The sequence below is a fragment of the Cygnus olor genome, chromosome 3 (assembly GCF_009769625.2).
Source record: "Cygnus olor isolate bCygOlo1 chromosome 3, bCygOlo1.pri.v2, whole genome shotgun sequence".
Classification (NCBI taxonomy): domain Eukaryota; kingdom Metazoa; phylum Chordata; class Aves; order Anseriformes; family Anatidae; genus Cygnus; species Cygnus olor.
In genome coordinates, this window is record NC_049171.1 from 4,001,488 (window position 1) to 4,024,594 (window position 23,107).

Genomic DNA, 23,107 nt, shown 5'->3' on the forward strand with positions numbered 1-23,107 from the left:
CAGGGGATCTGTGCTCCCAACAAAGATGAGCTGTTACAGCCCTGAAAGACAAAGGGATGGCTTTGTAGCCCAGACAGCAGCAGTTTGTGCTTTGAACTCAAAGGGCTCTCAGTTAGCCATGTGGCGTGTTGGTCGAGGGGTTCTCTCTCACGCTACTCTCTCTTCTTGTTATCTGATTACAATGAAGTTTGGGCTGAAATCTCTTGAAACGACAAGAGTGGCTAATGTCCCATAGCGCGTGTGATGCTGCTCTTCAGCTGAGGCGTGGTTGCTCATGGCACAGCCATGCAGAGAAAAGTGCCCTAGATGAACTTCAGCTGGTTTCAGGCTTCTGGTGCTGTCTGCACCCCTGCTGAAATTGCCTATCATGTGTCACTGGCAGCTCCAACCACTGGGAAAAAAAAATAGATAGCAGCACTGTTCCATTGAGAATCAGTTCTAATTTTAACTCTATATAATAAATATATTAAAGTACATATTTCTGTTCTAGATATGTCCTTGTTTGGAAGTTGTCATGCATCAGGAATGATCTCTGATGTTTGTACAGCTCCTTGCACATCAGCATCCTGGGCTTTATCTGGATTTGTTGCAATTAAATAGACACCTTTGTCTGCAGAGAGATAGGAGGGGTGTGCCCAGTCTTCTAAATGACACCTAACACCCAGATTCCCATTAGGAACTGGAAAATTCAGCTTGCAGTGATGGTGCAAAGGTAGCCTTTGCTAAGGAGTGCCATCTCCCCAGCCATCATAACCCAGTGTTCCCCTATTGCTTGCGTGACCTTTTCTATAAGAGTCCCATCTTCACCTTTTTACCTTTCTGGCAGATAAGTGTTTTTGATGATGACAATAAAGATACCGCAAAGCACTTTTATTCTTGGTTGCCCCATCTGGGCTGCGCGTTTGATCCGAACGGCCAGCGTTCCAGTCAGATTGCACTATCAGATGGAGCTGGCTCTATTTCCTGCATTATTCTTCCTGGCTGTACTACATTATGCAATTATGTTTGCATTTAAACCTGAGCACTTACCTGTAATGATGCTGTAGTTCAGTACATGATACATTACAGCACTAGATAATGCATACAGATAGGCTAAGAAAGCATGTTGTTGATGTGCTAAAACTAAACAGGACATTGCATTTGAAAGCGGACTCTGAAAGCTCGCAGATTAGGATGAGTCGCTTAAAAAGCTCGCATTACTGAAATAACAGCCACGCAGGGTGAAACCCTCTCCCTGCTGGGCAGGTACAGGACTGAAAGGGCAGCGCAAGGCTTCAGTCTCCATCTCAGGAGTCTGGCTGCTGTCACCTACTTCTGCAGGAGCAGGGAGGTCTCACGGGCTGCTGGGAGTGCCAAATTCTGCGCCCCTATAGCACAGAGTCAGTGAGGGGCTTGGAGGACAGGCTGCATGTCCCAGCCCCATGTCCCTGGGCTCGGGGAGCTCTCCAGAGAGCAGCCCCCGGCCCCTCTCGGGGCAGCCTGTGCCAGGGCTCCGGCACCCACCCAGCCCAGCAGTGCTGCCTGAGGGGCAGGGGGAGCCGCCGGAGCTCCAGGCTGGGCCCGGGGCCTCTGGGCCTGGCCCTGGGCATCGCTGAGCAGGGCCTGGCTTTGTCTTCATTGCATCATGTTTCTGCAATGCAGAGGCAGCCCTAGGGATGTGATTCTGACTAGTTGGCTTGCATTTATCATATTGTTATATACTATACTGCTTTAGTGAAGTTAATAGGGTGTTTTAGGTGGTACTCGGTAGCTGGATGGCAGACCCTGGTACCCAGTGCTGGAAGTGATAGTTATTATTAAAGCATGCCAGGACAGTTAATCTCTATCCCCCTTTAGGACTTCACTTCTGTCAGATGAAGTGAAGATTTTAGTGACTTCCCTACCTCTATGCACACTGGAGCAAAGAAGCAAATTCCAGAATAACAACTTTTAATACTCCTGGTCTGCATCAGATCCTAGCCTGGGATGGAGTATAGCCAAAAGCCATTTCCTCGTGCCCATCCAGGTTCTCCCTCTCAAATCTGGAATTCATTTTAAAAATACATTTTAGACATGTGAAAATTATCTGGCAAAACATTTTGATGAAGCTGCTGCAGTGATTCAGCAGAACCCAGGCATGCTGCAGTCAGACATGAATTTTTGTCACAGGATAATGAAGCAATGTAATCCTGCTCCGCAAGATACTGGCAAGTACATTGGTTTTCCCTTCAGTTAAAGAGGGATCGCAACCAATAATTTTCCTAGCAGGTTGCTTTTCACCGTACTTTGGGGGGTCTGTAGATGGAAGGTGCTAAAGTTGGGCAGAGTGTCATCTTATTTGTTTGAGAGAGGATATATAAATGAAAAAAAGAAAGGAAGCACATACTAAGTTGTAGCCTTCATGCAGCAAAGCCATTTTCAGTCTTGGCCTGGTAAATCATTGCAAAGCCCTTGTAAACCAGGCTTGGAGCAGTGATGGGATGTGTAGCAGTACTCCCTCTAGGAGCTGCGTGAGAGTTAGGGACTGGATTCCACACCAATGCTTTGACCTCTAGCCCACTCTGGCAGCTGATTTGGGAATCTCACAAGGTTTTTTTTCTGCCACCTGATCACTAAAAAACCCATCATCAGATCTTCACTGGCACTATTGGGGTGAATTAGACTCGTAGCCCTCCATTTACAGTAGAGTTCACTCAGGAATCCTTCTTGCTGACATGCAGGCACATAATTTGATTTCTTTTCCTGCAGGTGGTTAGAAGATGCTTAAGCTAATCTCTTTATTTGCAATGTTTGCTCTCAGATTAGTTAAAGTAACTCATTCTTGTTCAGTTGTGAGACAATATTTGCACAGCGCGTGCTGCAAAGTCCAGCACAGTCACCACACTTGGTTATTCTGCTTGTGCAAACAACTTGATGTTACAATTTGCTTGTTACCATGAAACTGCCATTTATAATTTGTCTTGGAAGCCTTCAGTCTTTGAGAAATCACTGTTTTAGAGAGATGTGTAAATTATGTGTGCCCTTGAACTGCGTTTTGGAAAGGGAAGACCAGTCTTCTTGTTCCTGAATGGGAAGATTGCATTGAATTCCCTGATGTATTTGCACGCACAGGGTTTTCATGCAAGTCGGGCTTGTGATTACATTTTGCTGGGATAGTTTCCACTGAAATAAACTGTCTCTAAATATCAGGCCATAAATGAACATTAGGAAGGTTCTTGTGGATTAGCAATGAGTTACTGTAGAGAAAGATTGCCTTTTGTGAAAAAAGGCTCTTCTACAGCTCTCTGTGATGTGTTGAACTAAGCTGCTAAAAAGTACTATTCTAGCTTTTTTTTTGAAGCAAATGGGAATTTCACTGTTCATTCTACAAGAGACGTTTTCCATCAGTTTAGCGTCCTTGCTAGGTGCATAGAAGAGTCTAATATGTGCCTCTGTTCTGCTTCTCCAATTCAGTGACTTCCAAAAAATTTCCTGGTATGAACCTGTTTGCTTCCTGACTTTGCCACCCAAGCATGGGCACTCCCCACCTCTTCTTGTGAATCTCAGCGTTTTTCTGAGACATCAGGGCACCAGCTGCTGCTCCTGCACTGACCTTTTGGTCCCTTGCCCTTGAAGTGCAACCTGGGCATTTTTTTCTTTGCCAGCAACCATGGGCAGATTTTGCCACAGCAAGAAAAAGCTATTGTGTGCTCCAAGATATTTCCTTAGCTTCCACAGTGCTTTCCTTTATCTTTGAAATTAAGATTTCTGGTTCTAGGATCAACCTCCCAACATAACCTTCAAAAAACCCCAGGAGAGCTGAGAACAACACTTTGGGACTCAATGTGAGTGCGGTAAATAGACATGGGCCTTCCCACGAGTCTCATGGTTTGTTTAATTACGGAGTGGTTTAATGCTGCTCATATTCCCCCGATACTTGGTATTTTACCTTGGATTCAGGTGAGCTTTCTTGCCAGGGTATAGGCAGCTGACACATGCTGTATCTGGGACGTGCACCCCCCCTTCCAACAGCGATGTCTTTTCAGTGCCCTCCCTATGAAAGCACCATTTGATCAAACTAATATTCCGTGTCCTTAATTAAATACCTCTGGTGCAAAGAGCCTTACCTTCTGTGCTTGGAAATTGCAGTGATTACTCCCCTGCTGGAAAAGCCTTCCTTTTTTTGGTGTTTTATTTTTGGTGGTGAATTTTCTTCTTTTGCTTTTAAGAAGAAGAATTAAGCTCTTCCTCCTGCCATTGTCCAGTTGCAAATTGGCCTGAGACTGACTTGTGCCATGGGCTCTGACCTCTGAAACTGCCCACTCATTTTTTTTCTGAAGTAATCAGCTAGACGAACTATTTACAGTTGGCTTTTGGGTCTTCTCACTGCTTTTGCGGCTGCCCCTGTCTGAGTAATTAATGACAGCATGGCTTGTTTATGGTCTTGAGTTACTAATGCTGTTGGCTGCAAATGCATTTTTACCTCTGGGACGTGCCAGTTTCCTGGTTCTAGTCCCACCTCACTGGCCCAGGTCAATTTTTTGTGTGTAAACAGATTTATCCTGTAATAGTTGGAGAGAGACTAGGTCATTCATCAGTCCCGTAGAGAACATGCCCAGCCAGATTCTTCCCTTTCTGTGCTTGTGCAACTCCGCAGAAGTCAGAAAGATTCCTGCAGGACAGCTAAAATTAAGGAGGGGAAAAAAAAAGGTGAAAAAAAAAAAAGATCAATTCTTTCTTTCTAATTCAGGGTACAGGCAATCTCATTTAGAAATAAAGGTATAGGAGAGGGGTCCTCATGTCCAGCCACCTGCCCAGCCCTGACCCATGCTGTATCAATTCTTCTGGGAGTCACTGATGAAGGAACTTCTCTTGGGTAGGGTAATTTCACCTATGTGTTAGAACTGGAGTAAAGGGTAAAAAGAAGCAACAGATGATGCAGACAGATGTAAAAATATAATCTTTTGGCCTTGGAAAAGGTCTGTTGGGTTATGGTCAATGCCTGTTCTACCACAATTCATAAGGGAAGGAGCTCACTCTTTACAGCCTCTCACTGCACTGATGGTCAGAAGCACTCTGCTAATTCCCAGCCTTAGTTTATTAATAAGTATATTACTTCCAGTCTGCTTTGAGGGTAATGTTGTATTTTGGTATAAATGATTCATTTTTTTCCTATTGTACAGTTCTCTAGGTGTCTTTCCTTCCTTCCGACTTTTAACATATGTTTGGCTACTTAGTGAGTTGTGACTTGAGCACAACCATTCCTGCATTCTTTTTAATCATTTCTTTCTGAATTATTGGAAGAGGATGGTCCCATTATCTATCAACCTTTGTTGACCAGTTTGTTTACCAGTGTCTGCTTCGTTGAATTAGCCACAGGTGGTCTCTGCTATGATGTGGTTTCAAGGGGAACTTCCTTTCATCCCTCTGGGTTTTTGTAAAATTCTTCACTGTTTTGCCAAGGCAGTTTTTACCAACATCTAAAAACTACCACCCTATTACTCATTGCTGAACTGATATCAGGGGCTGTCTTAATGCTGGCCCACAGGGAAGAAGTACGTCAGTGGTCAGACCGCGTTGTTTTCAGGAATCACATCATGGAATTGAACTGGGTGAGGAATCTCTCAGGGTCAGATGCTGAAAAATTACTGGGAGCCAGGAGGCTGCCTTTCTCTGATGGAAGGATGGGAGAAACTAGAGAAGTCAAAACATGCTCTCCTTTTTGTCAAGTTCTTTCAAAGGACTTTCTGAATTGAACTGTATTAAAGTAAATGGAAATGATAGAGGTGAATGTGATGTTTTCGCAAAGAGGATTGAAGTGGATACCCATAGCAAGCTTCTCCAGAAGTGCTCCTTTCATTTCCTTCTGCTCCCTCACTTCCAGTTTAGAAACCTCCTTGGAAATGTGGCATGCAATGGCAAAGCTGAAGAACTCTAATGAAGTGCACGTGAATCAAAAGCCTTTAAGAGATTGCCAGTCCCATTGTATGATCCACCAGACAGATTAATCTCTGATTTCCAAGGAAACTCATTGTAGGCTACATAAATGTTTGAGGCAGCTTCTCTGAAATTAAGGCCAAGAGAGAGCCTGCAAAAACTGGTAATTGTTAATCTCTGTCTTGTTTGCTTTTCCGTAGTGAAAATTGGCCTTTTTGGAACAGGAGGTGAATTGCCTAGAGTAGAGAATGGTTCACAGTGTGCTGGTTTGTGGCCCTTCCCTGTCAGGTGGTGGGTTTTGTAACGAGGATTAAATGGTACTCTCCATCCTGGGAATGCTTGGAGAAGCCTTGGGAACTTTTATATTCATTTTTAGCCTCGAACAGCTTGAGTTTGGCCATTCTTTGATTTCATAGCACAGTCAATAATTTCTCCTCCTTTTGGTGTGAATGTCTAAATTACATGAATTTTCAAAATAAGGTGTTGTACCGAGCAGGTGTGTGTTTTCTTACCGTTCCCAGGGATGGCCCTAATCCCTCTTTCCCATGAAGCTGTATATATGCCTTCATTCTCCCCTATAGCAAACTCCTTGTATGCTGCCAGGAATGAAACCGAGATTGCAATAAGTCATCTTTTGGTTTTGATTTGTATCAACAAAAGGACGCTTTTCATGTTGAGTGCTGTAGTGCATGCAGGAGACTTCTTATAACAGTGGGATGAAAGAGCATCCTTGTCTCAGGGATGCAGGCTGTGCAGAGGAAGACCGAACTACACCGATGGAAATCCTATGACTACAGTAGTGGTGAACATTTTTCGGTTAATTTGGCAGAGGGTTAGATGTCCTAAATGCAGGAGAGGCAGGGAATCATGCCAAGAGACAGTTTCAGCTTACTGGGGCATTGAGCAGTGTCTTGTACATGAACTCCACTGACTGTAGCAGATAACACACATTTGCATCTCTTTCAAGCATGTGTGGGAGGGAGGAGCCTCCACCAATTTGTCTGTTTTAATTATAAACGTTCTCCCCACCTTCCTAATTGCTCCTTCATTAAGAAGTAGCTTGTTGTTGCTTTTTTCCCTAGGAGCTAAAAATAATCAACTTTTGTTTGTTTCTGTAAATATTTTTTTTATTATTTTTGCCCTCGAGGAGATAATTATTTCTATTGTTGCATGAAGATGGTGGCCAATACAGGAGGAATAATTAGAGCAGATGGCTGAAAATACTTCCCTTGTAAAAGACATCTAGGGTAATAAAATACCTCCTCTCCTCTTTTGTCTCCTCCAAATATATGTTTTTCTTTTCTTCAGGTGGATGGGGGTTGTGTGGGGGTGTAAATCTTTTCCTGATGTATTAAACTGAGGAGCTGTCAAGAGTTCACAGCCTGGAAAGTGAGCTCCCTGTATCCATCACTGAAATTAAAGGGGTTTCAAATGTGGTGTGGAGTCCTGGGTCTACAGCGTGCTACTCCATCACTTAAAATGTTAACCGTGTCTCTCTGTGGGAACTGAGGGGAGCAACACTTGCTCTCCATACTTGCTGGTTAAATGGCAATCTGTCAGGACCAAGGAAAAGGCTGCCTCGTGGGTGTCAATCTCTCCGCGTTCGAAACCTTTGCTCATTCGTGGCCAGGCATACCAGGAGGGGTGAGGCTGATGGATTCGATGGCTCACCTTCCTGCTGGAGATCGCAGGAAGCAACCTGGGGATTCTCTCGGGTGAAAGTGCAGGTGATGTTTTGTGCTTAGTGGATGTGCCGGGGGGCAAGGAGGAAGCTGGCTGCTGGAGGTGGGGTTGGTAGAGAAACCTGCCTGACTTTGGGTTTCTTTCTATTGCCATATCTCAGGTAATCCTGGGCTGAGGCCAGAAAAAGAGAGCGTGGAGCACAGCAGCAAGCAAAATCTGTGCTGTAGATCAAACATTGCTTCTTGGTTTGGTTTTAAAATTTCTGCCTTTTTCTGATCAGAGGATGCAGGCTCTGGTCTCATGTCTGTGTCTGTAACAGCTGCTAACAGTCCTCTTATTGGGACTGTACTCCAGTAAAACCCCACCTAACCAAGCAAATGAGGAATTCACTGCAAAGTGAAATGAAATGAGCTCTGCTGTGTCTAAACAGGACTTTCTTTTCTTTTTAACACCTCAAAATACCTTGTGTTTTGTTGGAGGGGAGTTAAAAATCACCAGATAATGTGCTGTGCTAGTGGAGCGATTGTAATTTACAAAAATTTAGGCCCAAAATTGAAGGAATGGTGATTTATAATCCCTTCCCTTTGTGGCTTGTTTGCCAGTCTGTGTGGGAATGCAAACATATTGCTGTTATTTATTCATTGGTTGCAGTTGCTGCTGCTGTTTCTGGGCCCAGGTAGTCACAGGCAGGAGCTGAGAAACTGGTGCTGGGAGCTCGTATTCCCAGTGGCAGACGCACAGGCAACCCCAGGCTGGCTGACAGCAGCAGCAGCAGCAGCTAACAACAGAAAATGGAAAGAAATCTGCCCGAAAATGGAAAAAGAAGGTGCAGGAGGGGATAATGTGCCGAACTGCAAGGAGCTTGTGCATCTTTTATTGTATGCTATTAGACATTATTTTATCTTTACATAAGCTCCTTTTTGGACCTCTGATGGGGAGGAAGTTATTTTGCAGGCTTGGTTCCCTACTGGGATAGAGTCAGCTGCTGCGCTGGGTTCAAAATGTGAAGAATTTCCGCAGTGTGAAGAACCCACATTTTCAGAGTGGGTTTCCTATGGATGGCAGATGTGAGGCAACATCCTGCAGAAGTTTTGGTGTTCAGTTCAGTGTTCAGTTTGTGTTATACATAGCTCCCTGGCGAAAACACCAGAAGAGTCTCTTGACTCAATCTATCTACTGATTTTAATGAACCTTGCAGGAATATGGCAGCTTTGAGATCTTGCTGCTCCTATTAAATCTCATTGTCAGGTGTGAGCACTGACAAAGACATGGATGCAGAGATGTTGCAGTCTTCTAAGCCCTGGGATGGGTGCTCAGCCGTGACCCTGGTCCTTGCAGCTGCTGCTGCTCTTCAGTCTTACGTACAAGTGTTTAAATAAGTCCATGGGTTGAATGCTGTATGCCAAGCAGGGGAAAAAAACGAAAATGAAAGAGTCTTACACTTATAAAAAGTCTAACAGGGAGAGGGGTGTTATTATCCTGCTCAGCTGTGGGCAGAAGGACAGGAGCTGGAGTCTCTGCATGATGGAGATGTTTAAGACACGGCCTTCAAGAGATGAGATGCTATCTCACTGTTTTGTCTTTGGGGTCTCAGGTGAGTCAGTCTGTCCCAGCAGTCGTGAAAGCGTGCTCAGCTTGTAGAGCAGCAAAGCCCCCTGTGCATGTGGGTTACAGCCTGTCCCATACTGACAGGGCAGCTGGACGAGACAGGCACTACAACTGAGAAGTTTCTTTGAGATCACATGGATGGAAACTGTTGGGGTCAGATGAGAACATAGACTTCTAGAGCTGTGCGTCTGCCACCTGCCTTTCTTGACAATTCATTTGTGTGTGTATAGATTTGTGTTTTACCATGGGCTGCTTAATTGGAACTGGACATAACCACCACTCAGCCAGGGGCTTAACAAGACCAGTATAGCTGGAGATTGCACTGTGCTTTTCTCCCAGAAAACAGGGAGAGGGTAATCATATGGGATCCACAAGGTCCGGGCAAGCTGTATTTGTGATTTAGCACAGTTGGCCATTTCACTAGCCTTGTGCTAGACCACACTTCTCTCGCAGAGACTTTTTGGTCTTAGAGGAGGGTGTAGGACTGCAAGAGAAATGTCACCAAGTAAAATCTTCTGCTGGCTTGTTTTCCTCCATCAGTCAGATGTCTTTCCTTAGTTACTACAGAGCTGCTTTCCCACTAGCCCCTCTACATCTTCTTTAGCGCTGTGGTAATTTTAAGTGCCTTGAGCAAAACCCCTTTTCTCTCTTCAGACAGGTTCTTTAGATCTATACCCTCTCTAGTAATAGAAGGATGGTATGAGTGATTATAAGTTGCTCTTGATCCTGTGTTATAAGTTGATGTTCATCTGTCGACTATATATGTTTTAAATAAAAGCGGATACATATTAGAAATCCCATGAAAGATGCAAATACAGGTGATGTGCATGGCAGCAGACTAAGCCAGGCATCTTCTCACTGGGGAACTTTTCTTAGGGACCTGGTAGAAAGACAGATTTTGATGACCTCGGTCAAATTATTATTAATTATTATTTGCCTCTATGTAATCAGTCTTGGATAGTAAACTTTCCTTTCAGCAACAAAATTCTATGTGTTCATCTTTGTGTAGCTTGATGGTGTAGGGACTGCTTCTTACTGTGGACATATGTATTATCTACATAATTTAAAACTTATTTTCAGTATATTTATACCTTTTCTGAGTTACAGTCCTAAGAAGGTTGATAGTTCTTAGCTTTTATGCCAGAAGGCATTGGTAAAACTGGATGGATACACAGTTTTCTAAGAGATGACAGCAGAAACATAGCAAGAATAACAGAATAACTTAAACACTGATGTTATACAGACAGAACCTTAAACGAAGAGCTAGAATGTTTTCTAGTAAGTAAGGGGAACTGTTTTTATATATATATAAAATCATATTCAGAAGAGGAGTTTATTTTTCTTAACATTAGCGTTAATTGGGGGCTTCTAAGTGACTTGAGAGGGTTAGAGTGATGTCAGAGTGACTTCAAGCCATTTAAGAAATGTTCTCAGCAAAATGTTCAGATGAATCCCACTGTTTCACAACTGTATCATGCAGTGCAGTGCTTTGCTAGCAGTGTTGGCTGAGGTTGTGCCAGACAGGAATTTATGGCATCTGCAATTTCGTGCTACAGTTGACTTGACAAGCAGTGTATCTGGGAAATGCGTGCCTTTCCATGAACTATTCCCTCCTCTGTCCCCTGCTCTGAGATAAAAAACAATTTTAATTAGCTCTTTATTTTATTTTTTCAGTAGATCTATTGTATACTTGTGTATACTGTATATAATCTGGTTCAGAGCACTGCCTGTGAAGGGTAATCCACAGCCTCTTTAGAAAGACAGTGAATAAAGCTTTCTATACTTTCAGCTGGGAAGTTTGCCCCAAATCTCTGAAATCCACAAATAGATGTTTGCTGGTGATAGAGATGAAACTTGTCCTATAACACTTAGCAAGTGTACAGAAAAGAGATGTTCATTGTCCTCTCTGCAACTGTTGCATACAGATGCGAAGGCTTATCTGTGCTTCTGCAGTGATGAAGTTGCTCACTCCTGCTGATGCCAGGCACTTAGCTTTCCAGATGTTTTCACTGCATGTGCATTAACTCAGTCCCACGCTTCAGTCTAGACTGAATCAACTAAATCCCTTTGCAGGGAAATCACAGAATGGGACAGAGGATAGAAAACACTGGCATCCATACCCTACAGGGAGGATGGACATAAACTGGTTCTGTCTTTTAGCCTGGGGACCAACAGGCATTCCCTGGTGTGAATAATTAAGACAGTAGCCACCGTATAATCCTTATGTGATTGCTTTAGGTGCTATGAGAGGTGGTGTACAAACCATCAGGCGCACAAAACTAAAATTGACAATAGCACAGTCGGGAGAGTGACTGTCATAGCACCACTAGTATCGATTCACCTAAACTGCACCTCCCAAGCAAAAGCTTTTAATGCACATGTTGTGCTCTGACTGGAAATGAAGGAACTATGTTTTGCCTTTGTATGTGGGTTATTCTTTCCACTGCTGTTTCAGATTAGTACCACCAAGAGAGGACCACAAATATTTCCGCGTCTGGTTCCCCCCCACTCCTCTCAGATCAGTTGAAGCTGTTCTTGATAGCTCGTGTGTGAGTCTGGATAATGTTTTATTACTGCCTATGTCCACACGTGCATATAAGCCCATATAGAAATATACACATGTTCCTTAAGAAATCAGCCAAACCTTCACTGCAAAGTGCATGCTTAAAGTTTAGAGGTGAGGAGCAATCACGGCCTGTAACAGGCACGCATAATTTCACCATTGCTCATCATGAGCTAGCCTATTTGCCTGCCGTTTTCAAGTTAATTAGTGCTATGCTTCATATGGAGCTGACATGCAAGGAAGGGAACAGTTTTGAACCTCTCCCCTTCTTTTTCCAGCTCGCCCTCAGCTTTTGTGGTCTCTGGGCCGAGGACTCCAGCTGGCCTGCTGGCCACCCGCCGCGAGATGGCGATAGTGTCACGATAGAAGAAGGCCGGACCCTGCTGCTGGGGACCACTACGGCCACCCTCAACCTGCTGCATCTCAAAGGTCTGCAGAAGGGGGGTTCAGTGCTCCTTTTCCCTCCAGGCGTGGAGTTTCACAGGGCCATGAGCCCCCCGGCCCTTGCCTGGCTCTGGAGACACCAGGCCGGGCAGCCGCCTCGGCCTGCTCTTGGTGGATGCCAAGGGATGGCGATGGGGAAGCATTTAATTATTATGTATGCAAAAGGCATCGTTTATGCTGTTTGAGGCATAATGACAATATGACTAGGAAGGCTTTTTATTTATTTATTTATTTTCTTTTCGTTTCCCCCCAGCTACCGAAAGCGCTGCTATCCTGAGTGGCATTCAGTGGTAATGGCAGTGCTGATAACAATAATCAGCTCTGTTTAGTTTGGCATCTTTGAGGCGAGCGTATTGTGAAAGCCTTTACAAAATTAATGATGTTACAGAATTACAGGCCACAGCTACAGAATGTAATAAATAATCCAAGATCCTAGAGCACGACTGGTGGAAAGTGAATAACCGAGTATGAGCGTGGGGGGAACGCTGGGTTTGCAGGGTTTGCGTACCTTGAGGTAGCCCCAGCATAAGTATCAGGACGTGCATCTCTGGGACTATCAAAGTATGAATTGAAATAACTTGGCATTCGGTGCCAGAAATGTTCATTCCTGGAAATTAGGCCCTGATCTTGAAGAGTGCCAGGCACATTTGGTATTTAAGTGAATGAGTTGTTCTGGTTCAATTGCTTGCTTGAAGTTCAGCCCGTGTGTAAGACTATGCTGAAACTGAGACGAAGAAAAAATGGGAAGAATTTTCTATAGGTTTAAGGACCTGGATCTTTTCTGTTGATAAAAATTATTTTATACTGAAAGGATGTTAAAGGTACTAGTTTTTCATTATGATGATGATGAAAAATATGCATCTAACAGTTATATTTTAACATTGAATCTTAACATTTAATATCTGTTCCGTACAGATGAAACTTTGCAAGTTTGTCCCTATTGCATGAGCATTTCCAAAGAAGTTTGAACTTGCTCGGTCTAGATTTTTTAAGAACTGCTACGCAGGGAATCATTCCTGCTTAAAAGACAAAAAGAATCTAGTAAAAATTTGTAATTAAAATACAATTTAGAATGATATTCTTCCCTCTTCCCCTATTGAAAATAATAAATCTAAGCATTTCAAGGTGCTTTGTAACCCCAGTGTGATTATGAGGTACAGGGGAGGAGATAGGACAGAGCCCCAGTTTTCTGAGACTTTTGGCTGCAAATCTAGATGAGGATTTGGGGGCTCATCCTCTGTCTTTGTGAAGAAGTGGGGCACAATCTTGTAGCAGAATCCCTTTCAACTTTGGGCCTACTCAAAGGCAGATATAATCAATCAGCCAGGACTTGTGAAGCAAACAGTGGTCTTATTGAATTTAATGAAGTCTGAAGGACTATCTTTATGCCTTCAGCTCCTCTGATTTCAAATCATTTCTCCCCTTTAAAATGTTTTCCCAAAAGCTTTAGAATGTAGATTCAGGTAGGAAAGCAGCTTTCAGATATTCCAAATGCTATTATTTTCAGCTTTGCTACATGCCAAACATAGGATCAAACTTTCTGGAAGCAGAAACCTACCTGGTAATTTTTTATCTGCAGTTATTATTTGCTGAAGTTTACTTGCTGCATCCACACTGCACTGATATAGGTGCCACTAACAGTGTAGACTTGGTTAGATTTGGAGTCAAGATGTGCTGAGGTCTGCTCTGGTGTGAGACTGGATTGGAGTCATCTCCCCTTTTCCTTACCTTTCTTTAAGTTGCACACCTCAGGAGAGTTGTGTAGGCTCCTGCATTGATACAGAGAAACATACATTAGCAAAGACCTGCTCATCTTAGGTATTATAGATACCTGTCTGAAGATGAGTCTCAGTTAGGTGATTCCCTTAGAGTAGCAACTGTCAAGTCTCTGAACTTGTCAAATAATTGCCAAGTTTCCCCAGCTGCAAGATGGGCATGACAATAAACCCCAAACCTGCAGGCGGGTGTAGATGCACACTTTGATTGAAGCGTGAGCTGAAGCGTTTTTCTTAGTTGGAGCTGGAGAATGGGATTAAAATTGTAGCTCTGCTCCCTTTGGCTTTCTTGACTCAGCATCAGGCTGTCTGCGCACTCACAAGCTGAAAATTTAACAGACATTATGGAGGAAAATGCCTGTAATGCTACTGAGTCTGCTCCTCTGCAAAGACACTGTTGTACCCTATTGTCCAGGTCCTGTATCCACTAAACCCAACACATAGGCCCATTTTTTCATTTTTTTTCCTTTTTAAGACACCCTGAGGATTTTGAACACAGCCTGTGTGGGGTCTCCTCATGATGATTTCAACATTGTAGAAATTGTTTAAAGATTATTATAACAAGCATGTCAGCTGCACGTGCATCCTTAAGGCGACCCTGCTTTGGCTGTATTAGCATACAGATGGATGCATGTGGTGGTTCTGGTGGTGACCAGGCTGTCTGGACAGAAGATCCGGAGGCCAAAGCAATAGTGAAATAAGATTAGGCAGCTGAGTCCTGCCTACTGCCGTGAGGGCTCACCAGCTTCTGCCTCCCCCTTGACGAGTGGAGCATGAACACGTGGTTATTGGCAGTGGAAAGTTTAATAACCAGACGATGAAACTGCTCAGACAATACTGATTGGGGAAGAGATACAAGATAGACAGATTGTAGATAACTCTGTAAATTCAGCAGATTGCAGTTATTTATATATTTTTTGATCCCGACATCACAAGTATGGTAATATTTATGATAACCCAGTACAGATGGAAATTTCCTTTACACAGAGCTTATGCTGGAGTAACTCCTTTGTCTGTGATGGGCTGATACCTCAGACATGTGCTATTGCCTTTATTTGAATTTTTAGTACTGTGTAGAACAGCCCCAAGGGTAGTCTGGAGACTGAAGATGCTGCCTGTCCTCCTTCTGGGGGTACCTTGGGCATGGGTTTTGGGGTGACATAGCTGGTATAACTCTGGTGAGGCTGAAGATATTCAACTGTCCGTTTGCTTTGCATTGGCGACTTTGAGATAGCCACCCTTGCAGGCATAAGAGAGAAGATTATTTTTGGTCCCTCTTCTAGAAGAGCTCCCATATTACTTGTCACAGTGGTGCTATGTGTCCCTTACCAGTTGTAGGCATTGCTGCATATTAGCAGTTACGGTCGGACTCCATGCTGAGGTTTTGAGAAAGCTCTGACCCACTCATGTGAGATATCTGCCTCTAAAAACTGGTGATACGTATTATGTACACCCAGCCTCCAACATGCCATGGGTAATTTGGGCTTCCCTTCAAGCTATGAGATCCCACAAACAAACACACACACAAAAACAAACAAACAAAAAAACCAAACCAACCAAACAACGACAACAAAAAAAGAGAACTTGCAAACCCCCAAAGATACACATGCCATTGTCAGTTGTGGTCTGATCTTGAACCCACATCCTCAAATCAATGCTTATCCGTCAATATCTTGGATCTCTTGGAATCCGCACTTAAAGTCAGGCTGTGGCTAGAATGGGTCCTGCATGTAGACCTGGGGAGGAAAGAAACCTAAATATTGATTTTGCTTGACTTTTTCCTAGGCTTTGATGCTATTAGCAAAGAGCATCGAATATTAGCTGATACATCTGCGTAAGTACTTGTCAAATAACTGGTGCTTCAGTCACTGCTGATAGTGGGTGTGAATTCACTGAAAGACAGAAAAAGCTTTTTCCTCTGTTTTCCTCTCCTCAAACCTATTTTAAAATCCCTAGTCAGTAGCCACAGTTAGAAAATGTTTGCGCTGTGGTGTTTTCTATGCCATTTTGCTCAACCCATTTGGGATATGCATAGTGATACTTTTTTGCAGGCAGTTTCTAGTTCATATTTTCTTTTTTTAATCAGACAGAGACATTACAATTAAAATACCGTAAAAGCGATTCCGGCAGTATTGCAATAAGCATGTTTTTTAATTAAAGAAAGAACATGGGATGTACAAATAGTACCAGCTAATGGGAAATTTCATCCAATGTATTTTTTAATTGAGGTTTAAAAGGAAGAATAGTCAGCCCTATTTCTCCCTGTTGCTGTGATATTTTTCTGTGTTGTTACTGTGAGGTGTACTAAGCCTGCAAGGATTCTGGTCTCAGGTCCCTGCTGTTCTGACGGGGAAAAAAAAAAAAAAGGCATCAGTTCTTTAATTTGTTAGTATAATTTTAGCAGGAATTCAGTGTTATGCATTGCACTTCAAGTCACAGACCGGGACATTCCCAGAAGAAGGATTTTAAGACCGAGAACCTGTAGCAATTGGATGTTTTTTGGTTCTTCCCCAAGCTCTAAACCCTGGTTTGTGTTTGGGCATGGGTTGCAGGTCTCAATTTCCCGTTCTGTTTAGGATGGGATTACAGCATGTACGCCAGACTCCCAGGGTTCTTGCTTGCCAATGAAATCAATTTTCCACCTCTTTGATAGCTCCTGAGACTCCTCTGAGGCACTGCAGGATGAGCGGATCAGTGGAAGCTCATCCTGGCCATGCTGAACCACAGGCAAGTGGGCTGAAAGCTGAGGCAGCAGCATCCCTTCCTTCCCTCGCTGTGTCCCTTTTGGGGAAGCAGCTGCTGCTTCTAATCACGGGATGGAAAGGGCTGCTGAGTCTGTCTACATCTGTCCTGGATGCAGATCAGGCCCTGATGACAGTAGCAGCTTTGTACCGTGACTAGATCTGTCCTCACACTCTTGTATGTGGTACAGAAACACCGGCATTGCAACCAGGCAACTGAGGTCCAGGGCTTTTAAATGCAAATAAATTCCTTCAAAGGCATAAGTCTGTATCATGGGCCCAGAGCTACAGAGGAAGCATAATGTGTAGCAGGGGATTGCATGAGGGTTTTAGTTTTGATGTATGCCCTCTTGTATGGCTTAACAGACTGCGCATCACGGTCGGATTTCTGTAGGAGCAGGCTGTCACTAAGACCAAGGTCTGACCTACTGCACTAGAAACTGGGAGGAAAACTCTACCTGTAAAGTTTAAACTTAAATGCCAGAAACCAATCTGAAATGAGATAACCAGGGGTGGAGGGGCATAGCAAATAGAAACGCTCTGGTCACCCAGAAAGACCATAATAATAATTATCCTGCTCTCCATAACAGTGCTCCTGTGCCTTCCCCACTGCCCACTCTCTTGCTGAGGGTGCAGGAGTTAACAGGTGTCCATCACCTGTAGGCTTGAAATAATAACCTAAGGACCTGTTTGCTCCTTGCACCGTCTGCCTGATGTTTCCCCTGATGCCTTCCCAAGGCAGCTTCCTTCATTAGATCCCAGAAGATGGGCTGGGATGTGTCAAAGCACACCTAGGAGGGTCCACACCTCTTCCCCTCCACGTTAGCTCTCCTGTTGCAGAAGCAGCAAAGGCGTTGCTGAGAGGCTGGGAAGCTACGCAAGAGCTGAAGATGTAGAAGGACTTCTCTGAAAGAGCTACCTGTGGCAGTATGCTGTGGTCTAAATTCTTTTTGCCTGGCTTCTGAGATCGTAGGGAAGAGCCTGCCCGGCTTACGAGGCAGCACGTGCCATCTGCACAGATGGCTGCGAGCCCAGCGAGCCAGAAAACCCAGGCGTGTCGGGCTCGGGAGACGGTGTCTGTCTGAGAGTGCTCGAGCAGCTGCCGGTTCCTCGCCCAGGGAGAGATTAAAGCCTCCTTCCAACAAAACGCTGGAATACAAGCTTAGCTTTTTAGCTTGTTAGTGGCATCCTGATGGAAGCGCACAGCTAGTTTGGGATCTGTACCTGCATATCGTGAGAGTGGAGGAACATTTATAGGGAGGTTTGGACTTTAGGTTCAGGCAGCCTTTGGGATGGAGCCACTATAACAAACTTCTTTTCTCCTTTGCATCTATCTCAGCACTGCTCCAACCTGCAATCACATTTATGGCTCATCCGAATGTCGTGTGAGCCTGTCAACAGGGTGCAGGCGACAGGTCCGTGAAATAATCGACTATTATTGAAGGCTCATGAACTCTGTATTCCTCTTCCCGTACACAGGGGGATCTTTGTTTTACTGTTTTTTTCTTGCGACGAGGCCCCACCAGCCTCACCCTGGGAGCAAGAGAACGAGCAAGAAGTGGGCTGCCAGCACACTGCAGCCTTGTTGTGCGGGATCAGTCGTTGCAGCAAAGATACTCCAGCTCCAGCAGTTGCCTCCTGCTGTTTGCCGCTCAGGGATGCTTGCCAGGACTGGGACGTGTGAGCTTAAGCCTGTCTCGTGGGAGATTCTGTGGCTTCATCATGTGAAACACCCGACTGAGAAAACCGGGAAGAGCAGGCTGAAGGCTGTGGGAATGTTAGTTATACATGGCCGTGGTGTGCCCACAGCACAACCAGAACAGATCTTCCTCACACAGGGAGCCTCGCGGTGATGGGAGGAGATGGTTGTTCAACCAGCAGGTCCTCTTCCATGGAGAACGGGCTTTCTGTTAGCTGTAGGGGCAGGACTCAGTAGTGACATCTAAGACAATTTTTCCATTGGTACTCTCCTAACGCCTTCTATTATTGATTAAAAAATATTTCTTGAGGCTTGCCAGCACCTTTCTTGCAGCTTGCTTGCTTTAATGCTCCAATCAGCTCCAAAGACGCAGAATTAAATCTGGTGATAGTCACTTTTATCCTGTCTCCATAAGGAGCTGGTCATTAGAAAAAAATACACTGTTTCTTAGGATGGTCTTACAGTGACTGCAAGGGCTGAAGTGTCCCCTCAAAAGATGATGATAGAAAAACAACCTCCATCCAAAAGGTGCTCGTTGGAATGGGGACTTTGCTTCCCTCTGAGTTCAGGAAATCTCTAGAGCACTTTAAACCACAGCCTAAATAATAATGAAAAAATCAGCATCTCTTTCATGCACTGTGAAAATGTATATATTAGAAGGATTTTTTTTTAAAAAAATGAAGTTTTGAGAAAGGTTATTAGCTCCTATGTCTGAAAGCATGAATCCATCTCTGTGCCACAGAAACAAGGAGCAACTTTCCACATTAATCATCAAAAAAACATTTCTCCGTGGATAGTTGTTCTTTTTTTCCAGAAGTACATTGTACAGACTTTTTTCAGGGTAAATGTTCTGGGTACCTGGGCTGTGAGTTTGACCCCACATGGTATTCTGTGGGCTGCATGACCAAGCGAAGGGGCGATACATTAGTTGTTCATTTCCTATCATTTTGAGTGTACCCTCTGCCATTTACCAAGGAATTCCGAAGAGAAATCTTCATAAAACCATTGACATACTGGTGTAGCAGTCATTCACATGGCAGATTACAACTCTTACCTTATTATCTTTTTTTTTTTTTTAATATTTCCCTTTTTTTTTTCATCATTTGGTCTGTCTGTTCCTCCCCTCTGGGGCTGCCTCCAGCCTTTGTCTTTGCCTTTCATTTTTTTTTTTTCTTTTTTTTTTTTTTTTTCCTTTTGGGTAAAGACAGATAAAGAAAGATTTCTTTTTCTGGACAGAGAGGTGGAGGCTAATTGCTGGGTTAATTGAGAAGAATGGTGCTTCTGATGTTCTCACAAAGTATCAAATAGCCCCACCACATTTCTCCCCCCTCTCCCTCACTCCACCTAAAGAGACCCATTGAATTTGCACATTACTGTACAGAAGTGATTATGGGTTTAATTGTATTTATTTTGCTTGGTGGGGAGGCCATCATAACAGTAGTTGATTGATTTTTATAAAATCACCCTCAAGGTCATATGTAGGACTTTGCTTTCCTGTGCAGCCATAACAAACAATTTGAGGGTCACAGCCAAAGGCTCAGTTGAGCAATATTCTTGCTTTCTGCTTTCAGAGAAGGGGTCAAGTGCAATAAAAGAAGGAAGCATAACTTTTATTTTCTTTTTAAAAAAGGGGAAGACAATCTTGTAAAGCAGCAGCTGTATATTTATTCTGACCCAATGAAAAGCATTGAAATACAGAGAGCTGAGGGTTAGAGGGACCATGTATAATTTTTTGACACAAGTATGTATAAGTTTGGCTACAGTTTATTTTACACTTAGACTTGTTTAATGACTAAACGAATCCCTGCTAATGGCTCTCCTCTCCTCTCCTCTCCTCTCCTCTCCTCTCCTCTCCTCTCCTCTCCTCTCCTCTCCTCTCCTCTCCTCTCCTCTCCTCTCCTCTCCTCTCCTCTCCTCTCCTCTCCTCTCCTCTCCTCTCCTCTCCTCTCCTCTCCCCCCTTCCCCTTCGCCTTCCCTCTGTTGCTTTTTTAATCTTCAGCAGCTGAATTTTTCTTTTTACATTTTTTTAACCCAAAGAACAGGTGTCTTTTGGCTTTATTCTGGACAGAATTCGGAAGCTTTGCAAATGGCCAGGTTACAACTGCATTAAGTTGTGACCATCAGTTGTATCTGATTGTAGCTGATCAACCAAGCTGATACTTGGTTCCTTTGATTACACTGGGGTCTGACTGCTGCTACTAAGGGAAAGCCAAAGCATCTCATGCAGCAAATGTCTTTTGGTGGTCACGATCTCACAAACCTCTGCACCACTGCCAAGTGTGTTTAGGATTGTCATTGTACTTAGGGACAGAGAAACCCAGGAGCCAGGCAACAGCGTCCACCTTCAGGTCCAATTCTTACTGACCCAGCAGAACCAAATTTTCACCCAGAAAGGGAAAAATTGTTCAGAACAACTGACATATAGTTATCCTAATACTAAGGAACAGGGGATTGTAAAACAAGGAAAGGAGACAAAAAGGGGATAGAAGACTCATCGTTCATGAGGAGGCAGACTGATTTTTGGGCTCTGTATGAGGATGGGCAACACTTGACATGCCAAAGCCACCTTGTCCAGAAAAGTGCTCAGCAGACCCTGTGGAGGCAGGGCAGAAGCAGGTAAATCCCAGACCCTTATGGGAAATGAGCATCTTCCCACAGCTGCCTCGAGTTGCACTGAAACGGATGCAATCAGAAAAGGACTTGGGAGTCTTACAGGTGAAGATGTACTCCCATCCCTTCCATCCCACAGAGGGGGGATAGAAATGTTTGTGGGAGGAATTTAGTATTTCTAAGCTATCCTATAGACAGCTTGAAAATTTTGGATGGGCAATATGTGGCTGAAACTTAGGAAAAGATTTGGGAAGGTTGTTTGCAGCAGAACTGTGATTTTGCAATGAGGAGATGGGACAACTCTGGCTACCAGCCTTCCTGGTTTAGTAGTGCAGCATAGCAGCAATTAGAATACTCATTAAAAATCACATGAAGAGAAGTGGAAACAGAAATGACTATATTTCAGTGGGAATAGAGCATAGGAAGTCAATAAAGACCTTGAGGAAGATGTCTTTTTTATGTTAGGAATAAAATAAATCGCAGTGATTTATAGGTCCATTTCTGGATTGCAGTGATAAAATTATTAACACTGCAGCTATAAGGCAAATGTATTTAATAAATATTTCTGTTCTCAGTGTGGGAAGGAACAGGATGGTAAGTTATATTACAGGAGGAAGATGGACCATCAGTCCATTTATTACTGAAGAAAATGTTAAATAGTGTCTTTCAGGAATACACATTCTTAAATCAACAGGTCCAGTTTCATTCGAGAGCTTTAAAACTGCTGGTAGAAGCATTCCATGGTACATGGATATTAATTTCAGAGTACTTGGGAAATTACAGAAGGCTGCAGAAGTTCTGGTCTTGTGTCAGGATGCAGATAGGTAAAGTTACTGGCTGCTTAGTCTGATATCAAGTACAGGTCAAAGCAGAAAACTAGATGAAGTTATATGTTATGGCTGATTTAATCCATAAATTACTAACCACAAAAATACAGTGAATGACAGGATAGAAGTTTTATGAAAAACAGGTCCTAAAGAAAAAAAGACAACAAACTTTAGTTCATTTTCTAAGAAAATTATGTTTGATTAAGTTAATTCAGTTAAATGCCGTAGTGCGATGACCAACTGAGGATCCCCTGGCAAAATCACATGCCAGACATGAAATGCACTAACAAAACATAAATTGTTGGTGTGAAATCATTTTCATGTCTACTTGGATACCAAAGATACCATCAATGCTGGTCTGGAAGTAAATGGAGATCCATCACTGATCACATTTGTGAATGCCGTTCAAACCAAACACAGATTTACCCCATTGAGTAGACAGCTGGGCAGGCAGGAACAAGGAACAAAAGTTGTGGTCACACAGGAAGGGACTTTGTCAGAGAAAGCTGCAGTCATGGAAAGCTTCAGGAGTCCATGTGATCAAGGAAGCCAACTTAACCTCTCAGTGTAATGAAGAAACAAAAGGAGGTAGTACATTTTTTATGGGAAAAGCAAGATGTAGAGTATGGGAATAAGGCAGTTTTGCCTCTGTAGGCAGCACCAACAAAAATGATAAAGAAGCAGAAGGATCACGAGGTCTGGGTTCCCCATTTCAGAAGGAGAATCAGGCTGTGGGAGAGAATGGATGTTTAGGTTAGAAATGAGGAGACATTTCTTCTCAGAAAGAGCAGTCAGGCATTGGGATGGGTTGCCCAGGGAGGTGGTGGAGTCACCGTCCCTGGGGGTGTTCAAGGAGAGGTTGGACGTGGTGCTTAGGGACATGGTTCAGTGGGTGACATTGGTGGTAGGGGAATGGTTGGACCAGGTGATCTTGGAGGGCTTTTCCAACTTTAATGATTCTATTGTTCTATGACTCCTTTCAGGAAGAGTCTTAAAAACATTACAAACCAGGCTGAATGAATGCCGAGATTTGGTTTAATTGCCATTTACCTGCAAATACTTTTGCAGAAAATGCTGTTTTGCAAACCTCTCTGCTGTGCAACGCAGGAGGGCACAAAGACAACCACTGTCTGAAAGCTCATCCTTGACAAGTTGTGATTGGAAATAAAGCAGAAATTGTGAACAGTAATGGAGATTAGCTGTTGGAAAAATGATTGTAGAAAATGGTAGAATGATGTCCCCAAGTCACTTAATTGATTATC

At 43.6% G+C, this 23,107-nt stretch overlaps 1 protein-coding gene across 1 annotated transcript in view; it reads left to right on the forward strand.

The window, feature by feature from the left end:
- The window catches only part of PKHD1 (PKHD1 ciliary IPT domain containing fibrocystin/polyductin), a 254,208-nt gene that overhangs the window by 70,112 nt on the left and 160,989 nt on the right, over positions 1–23,107 (forward strand). The window contains 1 exon segment of the mRNA XM_040550788.1: positions 12,028–12,178. Within this exon segment, the coding sequence (XP_040406722.1) occupies positions 12,028–12,178 (151 nt within the window).